This window comes from Pipistrellus kuhlii, unplaced genomic scaffold (genome assembly GCF_014108245.1).
Source record: "Pipistrellus kuhlii isolate mPipKuh1 unplaced genomic scaffold, mPipKuh1.p scaffold_m20_p_23, whole genome shotgun sequence".
Taxonomy (NCBI): domain Eukaryota; kingdom Metazoa; phylum Chordata; class Mammalia; order Chiroptera; family Vespertilionidae; genus Pipistrellus; species Pipistrellus kuhlii.
In genome coordinates, this window is record NW_023425522.1 from 8,739,547 (window position 1) to 8,751,337 (window position 11,791).

An 11,791-nucleotide genomic window follows, 5' to 3' on the forward strand; every position below is an offset into this window, starting at 1 on the left:
CCAGCTAGGACCAGCAGAAGCCAGTTCTTGCTTAACAGAGTAGAATATAAGTGACCAAGACTAGGAGAGACAGAGGCGGCCTTCTTCCAGGGCTCTCCTCCCTCCTTCTCTCTCCCTACTGTCTCCACCCCTTTTCCCAAATCCCTGCCCCCAGCTCTCGATGACCCTCTCATGCCCCCTGCTGCTTCTTCTTTGAACAGCAATGGCCAGTCTACAGGACAACAGAATTCAATCTCTTCCCTTTCCTCCCGATGGACCGACCATTAGGAATAGAGCGTCAGCTTGTCGACTGAAAGGGCCCTGGGTTCTGACCCTGTCAGGGGCACATGCCCAGGCTGCAGGCTTCGTCCCCAGTGGGGGGCAAGCAGGAGGCAGCCAATTGATGATTCTCTCTCATCATTAATGTTTCTGTCTCTCTCTCCCTCTCCTTTCCTCTCTGAAATCAATCAAAATATTTTTAAAAAATATATTTTATTGAGCCGAAGCCGGTTTGGCTCAGTGGTAGAGCGTCGGTCTGCGGACTGAAAGGTCCCAGGTTCGATTCCGGTCAAGGGCATGTACCTTGGTTGCGGGCACATCCCCGGTAGGGGGTGTGCAGGAGGCAGCTGGTTGATGTTTCTCATTGACGCTTCTAGCTCTCCATCTCTCTCTCTTTCTCTCTGTTAAAAATCAATAAAATATATTTTAAAATATATATATATATATATATATATATATATATATATTATTGATTTTTCACAGAGAGGAAGGGAGAGGGATAGAGAGCTAGAAACATCGATGAGAGAGAAACATCAACCAGCTGCCTCCTGCACACCCCCCACTGGGGATGTGCCCGCAACCAATGTACATGCCCTTGACCGGAATGGAACCTGGGACCTTTCAGACCGCAGACCGACGCTCTATCCACTGAGCCAAACCAGTTTCGGCAATCAAAATATTTTTTTAAATAATAAAAATAAATAAAATTCACCTTAAAAATAAAAACAAAGGGAAGGGAGTAGATATCTGCTGGAGAAGGAGGTGGGTTCCTGGTTCTCAGAAAGCGATCTCTATGCGGGGTGTGTATGTGTGTGTGTGTGTGTGTGTGTGTGTGTGTGTGTGTCTGTGGGGGCTGTGCTGGGATTTCAGCCTGAGAAGTCACTGCTTCCTCAAGAAGTCTTCTTTGACCCCCAGTCTGGGTTAAGGCTCCTGGCTACAAGCTTTCTTAACTCTCCGACTGCTCCTTTAGGGCATTGCCAGAGTTTCTAATTGTCCACTTAGTTGTTAGTTTTTGATGAATAAATACATGCCTTCCCCAGGGGACCGTGAGCACCAAGAGGGCAGAAACCAGGGTTGTTTTTACTCATCAACACAACATGACTGGTACACTGCGGATGTACAATAAATATTTGTTGAATAAATAAATGAGTGACATTCAAAGGGAGTTCTTAGGTGGGGATTTAATGAGTGGTGTCAGTGGCATTGCCGGGGATCTGGGGACAGCTGTGAGTCCAGATGTCCCGGCTTCTGCTCAGGGCCCGATCCACATCCAGCCTCTGGTCTTGTGCCCAAAGGCTGTCCAAGCAAAAGGAGGCAGAAGAGGCCTCTCCTAGAGGGAGGTGGCACGGAGGGGCATTAGGGCGGTTTGGATACCGAAGCTCCTCCCTGCTCTTCTTTTCTCCAAACTGAGTGTTTTAAAGCACTTCCCCCCGCTGCCCCCTACCCTCTCTCATCTGGGGAAAATGTTCCTTTCCCCTGGCAACGAGCCCCTTTCTTATCTTCTCCCCCTGCCTCGAGCTGGTGTGAGAGCTTGAACAGCACTCTCTCTTACCTGGCAGAGCCCCCAGGAAGAGCCGGCCCTGGGGGTGGGCCCAGAGGCTGAGGAGGGAGTCAAGGCCCACAGGAGGCAGAACGAGGCTCGTCTTCTTTGGCCCCTGGGTCAAGAGCGCCTGGGACACATCCAGCTTCAGCTGAAGAGGGAGGCCCAAGACCAGGGGCAGATCCAGCCCTGGCCCCGACCCATAAGACAGCACCACCTTCTGCAGAGGGGGTGGGACAGCCACATACAGTGAGTGAGGGAGGAGAGAAGGAGCCACACCTACTCCTGTGGCCCAGCTTCCTAACTGCCTGCGTTCTGCCCCTTAGCCACACCTCCTACCTACTGGCCATTCCCACTCCCAAACCCAGCTTCCATTCTGCCGGCTTGACCTTCCACAAAGCCACCCCCGCCCCAAGTCAATAATACAATCTAAATAAAAGCTGTTTGTGGCCCTGGCTGGGTGCTCAGACACCAAGGTTGTGGGTTCAATAACCGGTCAGCGCAAGAATCAACCAATGAACGCACAGACAAATTGACGTTTCTCTTCCTATCTCTCGCTCTCTCCACCCCTTCCTCTCTCTCTCTCTAAAAAAAGTCAATAATAAAGAAAAAGAAACAACCAATGAATCCACGAATAAGTGGAACGACAAATCAATATTTCTCTGCCTTAAAAAAAATCAATGAATAAACATTTTAAAAATAAATAAAAGCTGTCTGCGTGGTGTCCCCAACTTTAAGATATGTCCCTTCTTAACATTGACATTTTGAAGTCCCCTTCCCTCCACTGCTACCAGGTGCCACCTCAGGCAGTGCCCCTTCTTACTTGATCTCGGAGTTGGAGGCTGAGCCAAGAAGGGTTTTCTGGGGTCCCCAGGGCAAGGAGGTGGCCAGAGCCTGCTGCCTGCTGGAGTCCCAGGTGCACAGAGAAGGCCCAGGGCTCCACATGAGGCTGAGGGATATCTGGGGGGAGAAAGGAGCCTCCTGAGGCCTCAGGCTAGGGATTCGTGGAGGGAGGGGGACAGCGGTGGAAGGAGATGGAGGAAGGCAAATACAGAGGTGGCCACGGAGGGGGAAAACAGCCTTTACCTTGGAGCCTGAACTCTGCACGAGTTCCTGAAGGGAAAAATATCCCCGGCTGGGACTCTCCGGTGCAGTTCCTGAGGCTAGTGGGGGCAGACACTGAGATCTGGGCCTGTGGGTCCAGCCAGCTATCCCTGCGCAGGCAGGCATCCAGGGCAGGTACCATCTGGAGCCCGTGGTGGGAAGGGAAGACACAGGATGTCAGAATTAGGACACCTGAGCCCAGTCCCAGCTTCCCCAACTCTCAGTTCATGCCCCTCCAACACACAAGCATGTGGCCTCCCCGATGCAACTCCTATCCCGTCCGCTCTTCTCAGAAATGTAGACTCAAATCCCCATGGCCACTCAGTCAGCAAGGCTTTACCAGCTTGGGCCACGGCTCCCACCCTGGCAGTGCGGTTACCGGCAGCCGGAGGCTGGAGGCAGGGAACAGCAGGCCCCCAAGAGCAATCCTCATGACGGGCTGCGGCTTTTTGGCCAGAGGCCCAGAGACCTGTCTCAGGTGCAGCACCACCTCCTCATCCACCCCCAGCAGCACCGAGTCCCCAAGGATCTTCACTTCCACCTGCGGAAAGGGGGAGCGAAGCAGAACCAGAAACCTCTGAGGCCCACCTCCACTCATTTCTTCAGAGTCAGCCAGCTATCGTGGAAAGAACGTGCCCGTGAGGAGCCTGCTAGATCCTTGGCTCGCTTAGGACTTGTTACCCATCTACTGACTCAGCTTTGGAATTCCCGTTTGAAGTGATCGGGGTTTTGTGCGGAGTAAACCAGATGACAATGGTAACGGAACGCCCGTCCAGTGACTTGATTCTGCTCCCCTTACTCAGACCAGCTCAAGACACCCTTCCCCTCAGGGCCAGATTGGGCTTACCTTGTGCCATTTCCCATCATCCAGCCGGGGTCCGGCGCCCACTGTGAACTGGGCCCAGGGGTTGTGCAGTTGGATCTCAGGCCTGCCGTCTCGAAGTCCCAGCACAAACCAGTCATCCTTTGGGTTGGTATCGCCATAAAAGAGCACTCCCTCTGAATCCCAGGTTCGAAACTCAAAGGAGGAGGAGCTTCTGGAAGGACACAGAAGGAAGGACTGTGTATGGGGTATGTCTTTGAAGGCCTATGTGGGCTTGGGGAGGTGAGGCGGTAAGGGAGAGAGAAGGACCATGAGATAAGGAGAAGAGAAGAGCTGATGGAGATGGTAGGTCAGGGGACTAGGTCAAGACTAGGTCAACCCCATACTTTTTTATCTTGGTGAGGTTAAAGATCATGACAGAGACAGGCTCTTGTCCGGGGCCATTGCTGAGGTGCACAGCAGGAGGGTCCTGGATCCCCTATCAGAGAAAGAAAATAAACAAGCTGGAATAAGGACATGCCAGAGACAGACAGAGGAGAGGCAGAGTTACAGGGCCAGAGGAGGAAAGACAGAAAGAGGGAAGCTCCTGGAAGCACATGGGCTGGTTACCCTGTGCTGTTCCTGCACCTGGGTTGGGGGAATCTGTCTCAGAGCCCGTCCCCGGTGGTTATGAGATGGTGGCGGCAGCAGCAGCAGCAGCAGCAGTAACCAACACGATTTGGCCAGAGGGCCTCTGCACTCCATAATCAGCCCAACTCCTCTCTGTGGCTCGGACAACTCTGGTGAGAATGCGTAAGAGCGGGCAGCCTTACCCAGTGTGGATGGGAGGTTAAAGGTTGCCCCGGGGGCGGGGGGGGGGGGAAAGGACAGGTGCTGGAGACAGGGGTATTGACCCTACCATCCTTCTGAGGGGCCAAATGAGGTAAGGAACAAAGTTCCCACTACCCTCCCCCACTGCTGAGTAAGTCTGAGCTGGGAGTTGGCATCCCATTCTCCCTCTCCTCTACAGCCTAACCTGGGTCCCCCAAGCCTTCTGCCCGCCCGGTGAGGCTGCCGGGACAGGCCTGAGCGTAGAAACAGCCCCGTCCCGCTCCTCACCCAGCATCCCAGCGAGGACTAGAGCCCCGATGCGGAATCCCAAGTACCTAGCGAAGTGACTGCGGGCAGGTCCCTCTGCAGGGGTGCCTTAGTGTCCTTGTCTATAAAATGTGAACAATAATGCCTACTCTAGGCCGCTACTGTGCGTGAGGATTCATTGAGACAATGCAGGCACAGTGCCTGGTATCTGCTCAGGGCCTCCCTCGCTGTTTTCCCAGGCCTCGGAGGCTGGCCTCAGAAGGAGGTATTGTCTCCTAGTGTGATTTAGTGGCTACTAAATTATCTTCTTTGATTCACTTGTTACAAGGCCTAAAACCATCTACACAACAGGAGTTCATCACCCTTTCCCTGACCATTTAAACATACAAATGGCATCAGAAAAGCCACCCTAGAGCCATAGTTATAAGGTACAGAGGATAATCACGGCCCACTGGGTGGGGGGAATCTGTCTCAGAGCCTGTCCCTGGTGGTTATGAGATGGTGGTGGCAGCAGCAGCAGCAGCAGGAGCAGCAACCAACACGATGTGGCCAGAGGGCCTCCGCACTCCATAATCGGCCGAGCTCCTCTTCGTGGCTCAGACAACTCTGGTGAGAATGCATAAGCCGTGGGCTTACTCCGCTGCAGGATGGGACAGCCCGTGTCAACAGCGCGGGAGGCCCTGCAGCCGGACCTTGACCCCCGCCCCCGCGCCCGGTCACGAGACCCCGCCGAGGGGAGCAGGGCCGGGGGCGGGGACGTGCCCGCTCTGCCAGCTGATTGGCTGGCGGGTGCGCGCTGCGGGGCAGAATGTAGGGGCTCCCCAGCAGCTCGGACCGCTCCGCCCGCCCCTCCCTCGGCCCCCCGTAATCGCAGTGGGGGGTCCGCTTCCCAGCTCGCGGTCCCCGCGCCCACCTCGCTCCCCGGCTTCCCGGGGACCCGAGTTTGTAGACCCTTTGGAAGGGGCCCGGGTGCCCTTCTCGGGGCCCTGCAGGACGGCAGCGGGGGTCCTGGGCTTCGGCTCCGGACGGTGGGGATCGGGATGGTTTTCGTGCAGATCCGAGAGGCCAAGGAGGGAGACTGCGGAAACATTCTGAGGATGATTCGGGTGAAGTCTGCGAGCCAGAAGCCGGGGTCTCCGAGGGGATCCAGCGTCGGGCTGGAGGGGCGGAGAGGGTGCGGAGGAGGTGGGAGAGGTCTGTGAGGAAGGGGGGGAGGAAGCGGGAGTTGGGGGTGCAGGTGGAAGCGGGGATGGGATGGGTGGGGTGGATAGGGTGGGTGGAAGGGGGGCACAGGGGATTGGGGAGACGGGAGGAGCGCGCCCTGGGGTCTTCTGCGCTAATCTGCTCTTTGTCCCCGCGCCTTAGGAGCTAGCTGAGTTTGAGAAACTCTCGGATCAGGTGAAGATCGGTGAAGAAGGTTGGGGCTCAGCACCCGGGTCCTGACGGAGGCTGGGAGGAGGTGAGGGGTGGGCTCCCTGGGCGTTAGCTCCAGGCCGGGCACACACCCAGGCCCCCTCTCTCTCTTTGTCGCCATCACGCTGATCGGTGCAGACCTGAGGGCAGATGGCTTCGGAGAGAACCCTTTCTATCACTGTTTGGTAGCAGAGAGCCTGCCCGGGCCCGGGGAATCACAGGGTAAGAACACACCTCCACCTCAGAGGGCTCCTCTCCAGCCAGCCTCAGGGGTGTCTCCTGTGGCACCAGCGCCCTGACCTCTCTGCGCGCTCTCTTTTTCAGAGCCCTGTGTGGTGGGCTATGGGCTCTACTACTTCATCTACAGCACGTGGAAGGGGCGCAACGTTTACCTGGAGGACATCTATGTCAAGCCGGAATACCAGGGTACGGGCCGAGGCCCGGGCTGGGGCGGGGGGAAAGCAAACCCATAGACCTGACCACCATCCAACCCCAACCTATAGCCTTTTCTGATCCCCTTCAACTCACACAGTCCCTCTTTTGTCTTCTTCCTTCCGTAACAGGTCAGGGGATTGGTTCCAAGATAATCAAAAAGGTGGCCGAGGTGAGGTGGAGGGGGGGGGGGGCTACAGGCCGGGGGGCCCCCCGCTTGCACGGAGCGTGAGAAAGCCGTTCCCAGGAGAGCCAAGGATGTCTTTTCCCACAGGTGGCCGTGGACAAGGGCTGCTCCCAGTTCCGCCTGTCAGTGCTGGACTGGAACAAGAGGGCCATGGACTTGTACAAGGCCCTGGGAGCCCAGGATCTGACTGAAGCTGAGGGCTGGCACTCCTTCCGCTTCGAAGGAGAAGTGATGAGGAAGTTGGCGGGAAAGTGACTTCATCCCCTGAGGATCTGGCTCTATTTGAGCCCCCCGCCCTCCCCGTTCAAGCACTCTGAGAGTATCTCCACTGCCAAAGGCCTTCCTGGAGGAAAGGAGAGTTAGGGGCGAATCTTCCTGAAGCACATAAAGAGCCAGACTTGAGGGAAAGGTCTTCCCACCCTTTACTGAGGCTGACAAATAAAAATGATGATTATATATCTTGATGCATTGAATAGAGGAGTTGTTGACGTGATGTGTTTCAGCCCCTTGATGACCTTTCCTCGGCCTTCTGGTTGGTGGATGAGGCTCCTGGGTGTAAAAGTGGGACCAAGAGGACGTTCACCGTCAGCAGGCCAGATTTCTTGGCCCTGGGCCTGTGGGATATAGAGGAAAGAAGAGACAGGGGCCAGCTTGGCATATCGGGCTTCTTGGTCACATTGGGGACCCAGACAAAGGCCTCCAACGTCTGGATGAGTTGCGAGATCCAAGCTTGAGGCAGGTCCAGGGAGCAGGCTGCCACCTGGTGGTAGCATTTCAGGGGCGCTGGGAAGGCCCACGTCCCCTGACTGAATTTTGTTTATTTATTTGTTTAGAGTAGGGGTGTCGAACTCAATCAGAGAAGGGGCCAAAATCTAAAATCCAGCCTAAATTGCGGGCCAAATGGTTTACTGAACAGTCATAAACTGTCATTGTGATGGAAACGCAGCGGAGTGCAGTGATGACAGCGCGGTGCGGGCCACATTGCAAGGCCTGGCGGGACGGATTTGGCCCGCGGGCCTTGTGTTTGACACATGTGGTTTAGAGGAAGAGAGAAACATCCATTGTTCTACTTATTTATGCATTCATTGATTGATGGTTGTATGTGCCCTGACTGGGGATCGAGCTTGCTATCTTGATATATTGTTCTAACCGATTGAAGTACCCGGCGGCCAGTTGTCCTAAAATTTAAACGTTAACTTCGCTAGCTAGTGCTCTTTCTTTTTCAAAAGTCACAAAGCGCCTGGCCGGAGTAGCTCCGTTGGTTGGAGGGTCATCCTGAGCACCTAAAGGTTGCCTATTCGATTCCCTGGTCAGGGCACGTATCTGAGTTTCGGTTTGATTCCTGGTCTGAGAGTGTTCGGAGGACAGCCAATCAATGTTCTTGCTCTCCCTTTCTCTAGGCATGTCCTCAGATGAGGATTAGAGGAGGGGAAAAGTCACAAAGCTTTATTTTCAGTTTAGCAAAATCAAAACAAGCCTTTAGGATTCATAGTGGGGAATAAATGGGCTCATATCCTACTTTCATAATATTGTATTACACAAGTAATGTAGGTTTGTTGTAGAAAAATTGGAATGTAAATATAAAATAATAGAATCCATATTCGAACGTACCTAACTCTATTAGCCCTTTGGTATCAATTCTTCAGATTAAAAACAATTTTATTATTATTTGAGAAGAGAGAGAGAAAGGAGAGAGAGGGGGAATGAAGCTCGATTTGTTGTGTCACTTATTTATGAATTTATTGGTTGCTTCTTGTATGTGTCCTACCTGGGATCTGAACCTGCCTTGTCCTATCAGGGTGATGATTTGCCAACCAAGCTACCTGCCAGATTTTTATTTTATATATATATATATATATATATAAAATTGATTTTGTACAGAGAGGAAGGAAGAGAGATAGGGAGTTAGAAACACCAAGGAGAGTCATCGATCAGCTGCCTCCTGCACACCCCCTACTGGGGATATGCCCGCAACCAAGGTACATGCTCTTGACCAGAATCGAACCCAGGTCCCTTCAGTCCCCAAGTCGACGCTCTATCCATTGAGCCAAACCGGTCTCGGCAGATTTTTAAAAATGTACATATATACAACCCTAAAAGGTTTGGCTCAGTGGATGGAGAATTGGCCTGTGGACCAAAGGGTCCCAGGTTCAATTCCAGTCAAGGGCACATACCTCAGTTGCAAGCTCTTCCCCAGCCCCCTGATCACAGAACATGGAGGCAACCAATATGTTTCTCTTGTATCAATATTTCTCTGTTTTTCCCTCTCTTCCACTCTCTCTAAAAATCAATAGAAAAATACCTTCGGGTGAACATTAATATATAATTAAGTGTGTAGGAATTCAGGAGAACATACTCTTTTTGCAAACTTTTTTCATTTAATATATTAGGAGCATCTTCCCATGCTATTATACATCCATCATCACTTTCCACAGTGGCATGTTATTCTCTTCATGGATGAGCAGTCGGTTAAATGGTCATAATTTAGACACTGAAAGGAACAAGCAGATCACATAAATGTGTAAATTGTAAGAAACCGAATCTGTCGAGAGAGTTGGATAGATAGGTAGATACACCAATCCATCTTTAAAAACTCAAATGAGCCGAAACCAGATTGGCTCAGTGGATAGAGCATTGGCCTGCGGACTGAAGGGTCCCGGGTTCAATTCCGGTCGGGGGCATGTACCTTGGTTGCAGGCACATCCCCAGTGGGGGGTGTGCAGGAGGCAGCTGATAGATGATTCTCTCATCGATGTTTCTAACTCTCTATCCCTCTCTCTTCCTCTCTGTAAAAAAAAAAAAAAAAAAAAGATATATTTTTTAAAAATTCAAATGAGCCCTAGCTGGTTTGGCTCAGTGGATAAAGCATTGGCCTGTGGACTGAAGGGTCCCAGGTTCGATTCCCAGTCAAGGGCATGTAACCTGGGTTGTGAGCTTGATCCCTAGCAGGGGGCATGCTGGAGGCAACTAATCAATTCTCTCTCATCTTTGATGTTTCTTTTTCCCTCTCCCTTCCTCTCTGAAATCAGTAAAATGAAAAAAAAAATTGAATAAAAAAATACAGTTTAGCTCTAGTTGGTTTGGTTCAGTGGATAGAACATTGCCCTGCGGACTGAAGAGTCCCAGGTTCAATTCTTGTCAGGGGCAGGGGCACATGCTGGTTGTGGGCGCAATCCTCAGAGGGGCCATGCAGGAGGCAGCTGATTAATGATTCTCTCTTCATTGATGCTTCTATTTCTTTTTAAAAAATATATATTTTATTGATTTTTTGTACAGAGAGGAAGGGAGAGAAATAGTTAGAAACATCAATGAGATAGAGAGTCATCAATCAGCTGCCTCTTGCACACCCTCACTGGGGATATACCCGCAACCAAGGTACATGCCCTTGATCGGAATCGAACCTGGGGCCCTTCAGTCCCCAAGCCGACGCTCTATCCATTGAGCCAAACCGGTCCTGGCTGATGCTCCTATTTCTCTTTCCCTTTCCCTTTTCAGTGGATAGAGTGTCAGTCATGGGTTCATCCCTGGGTCTGGATGTTTCTGTCTCTCCCTCTCCCTTTCACTCTAAAAATCAATGGAAAAGAACATCCTCGGTGAGGATTCACAAGAACAAAAATATGATTCAGTCAAAGAGAACACTTCAAGGTCCCCAATTTTTAAAATATATATATTTTATTGATTTTTTTACGGAGAGGACAAGAGAGGGACAGAGAGTTAGAAACATCAATCAGCTGCCTCTTGCATACCCCCTACTGGGGATGTGCCCACAACCAAGGTACATGCCCCTGACCGGAATCAAACCTGGGACCTTTTAGTCCGCAGGCTGACGCTTTATCCACTGAGCCAAACTGGTTTCAGCCATTATCAATTCTTTTTTTTCAAATTTTTATTTTAAGGTTTTTATTTTTATTTTTTAAAATAAATCTTTATTATTCAGATTATTACAGTTGTTCCTCTTTTTCCCTCCATTGCTCCGTTCCACCAGGTTCCTACCCCACCCTCTGTTCTTGTTGACTCTACTGCAAATTCTACAGGCTCAAGTCAACCTGTGCCCCTCATCCATGTAGGTCCTCAGCATTTTTCTCACCTACAATGGCTCCTTACAGATCTCACCACCTTCAGGAGCACTCTTTCTCTTCAGTCTGTCTTCCACAGTTATAAAATGTATGTGGCTTAAAACCTTTCAGTGGCTCTCCATTACTGAGAAAGTAAAAGTCATTCTTCATAAACTGATCTGAAATCCTTCACAATCGAACTTTTTGCAGCTCCTTAGTTTAAGCCAATACTATTTGAATTAGTTGCCATTCCCCAAAGGACAGGCTCCTTCTGCTTCTCTGCACCAGTGTAGTCCTTGTTTCCTCCACAATATTCTTACAGTGCTTCTTCTCTGACAAACTCCAACCGAACCATCAACTCAATCTGCATCACCTCCTGGGCAGTGGTCTCCCCAGATCACTCTGAATCACAATGACCTTGGTCTCCTTGGGATTCCTTCTATACTGAGTCTTTATTCTCCATCACCTCCCCCATATATAAATTCCTTGAGATCAGGGACCACACCTTGTCTTTGTATCCCTAGCATTTAGCAGTGATTGGAACACAATATGAGCTTAATAAACATTTGGTAAGTGATTAAATGCACAACACGATTCTAATTTCTGTGCTATTTTATTAACTTTTATCTCAATTTCCTAACTCAAGGATCGGAAATGTTCTCTCTTATTTCATGACAATGCTTTCTATTTTGAAGTTCCTCAGCATTTAAACTTATCACATCTTGTACTGAGCTAGGTGGCAATCGCTTTTCGGGTTTGTTTTGAAATTATTTAACTTTTTTTAAAAAAATATATTTTATTGATTTTTTTACAGAGAGGAAGGGAGAGAGATAGAGAGCCAGAAACGTCCTGGGAGAGTAACATCGATCAGCTGCCTCTTGCACAACCCCCACCGGGGATGT

General features: G+C 50.9%; 2 protein-coding genes across 4 annotated transcripts; one reads left to right on the forward strand and one right to left on the reverse strand.

Moving 5' to 3' along the window:
- Positions 1-1,374: 1,374 nt before the first annotated feature.
- On the reverse strand, positions 1,375-5,395 carry SHBG (sex hormone binding globulin). Of its 3 annotated transcripts, XM_036451976.2 has the most exons (9): positions 5,355-5,385; positions 4,353-4,450; positions 4,112-4,203; positions 3,750-3,939; positions 3,282-3,443; positions 2,885-3,044; positions 2,622-2,758; positions 1,811-2,018; positions 1,375-1,588 (listed from the first exon to the last, which is right to left on the reverse strand). In XM_036451976.2, exons 1-9 carry the CDS (start codon positions 5,371-5,373, stop codon positions 1,440-1,442), a joined length of 1,215 nt encoding a protein of 404 aa, XP_036307869.2. In that variant the 5' UTR covers positions 5,374-5,385; the 3' UTR covers positions 1,375-1,439. The 3 variants fall into 3 exon arrangements, with proteins under 3 accessions (XP_036307869.2, XP_045442516.1, XP_036307872.1); XM_045586560.1 differs by lacking the exon at positions 4,353-4,450 and having other exon boundaries at positions 4,112-4,205; positions 5,256-5,395; XM_036451979.2 differs by lacking the exons at positions 4,112-4,203; positions 4,353-4,450; positions 5,355-5,385 and having other exon boundaries at positions 3,282-3,392; positions 3,788-3,886.
- Positions 5,396-5,601: 206 nt separating this feature from the next.
- On the forward strand, positions 5,602-7,269 carry SAT2 (spermidine/spermine N1-acetyltransferase family member 2). The gene is made up of 6 exons (XM_036451995.2): positions 5,602-5,908; positions 6,168-6,219; positions 6,354-6,437; positions 6,540-6,641; positions 6,779-6,819; positions 6,922-7,269. The coding sequence occupies exons 1-6, from the start codon at positions 5,843-5,845 to the stop codon at positions 7,087-7,089; spliced, it is 513 nt and encodes a 170-aa protein (XP_036307888.1). The 5' UTR covers positions 5,602-5,842; the 3' UTR covers positions 7,090-7,269.
- Positions 7,270-11,791: the final 4,522 nt, after the last annotated feature.

Coding starts and splice junctions, on each gene's coding strand:
- SHBG (XM_045586560.1), bottom strand. CDS start 5,373: ATGGAGTGCGGAGGCCCTCTGGCCACATCGTGTTGGTTGCTGCTCCTG. Junction 3,940..4,111: donor AACCTCACCAAGATAAAAAA/GTATGGGGTTGA, acceptor GTGTCCTTCCAG/AAGCTCCTCCTCCTTTGAGT. Junction 2,759..2,884: donor TGCAGAGTTCAGGCTCCAAG/GTAAAGGCTGTT, acceptor TTCTCCCCCCAG/ATATCCCTCAGCCTCATGTG.
- SAT2 (XM_036451995.2), top strand. CDS start 5,843: ATGGTTTTCGTGCAGATCCGAGAGGCCAAGGAGGGAGACTGCGGAAAC. Junction 6,220..6,353: donor GGTGAAGATCGGTGAAGAAG/GTTGGGGCTCAG, acceptor TGATCGGTGCAG/ACCTGAGGGCAGATGGCTTC. Junction 6,438..6,539: donor CGGGCCCGGGGAATCACAGG/GTAAGAACACAC, acceptor TCTCTTTTTCAG/AGCCCTGTGTGGTGGGCTAT.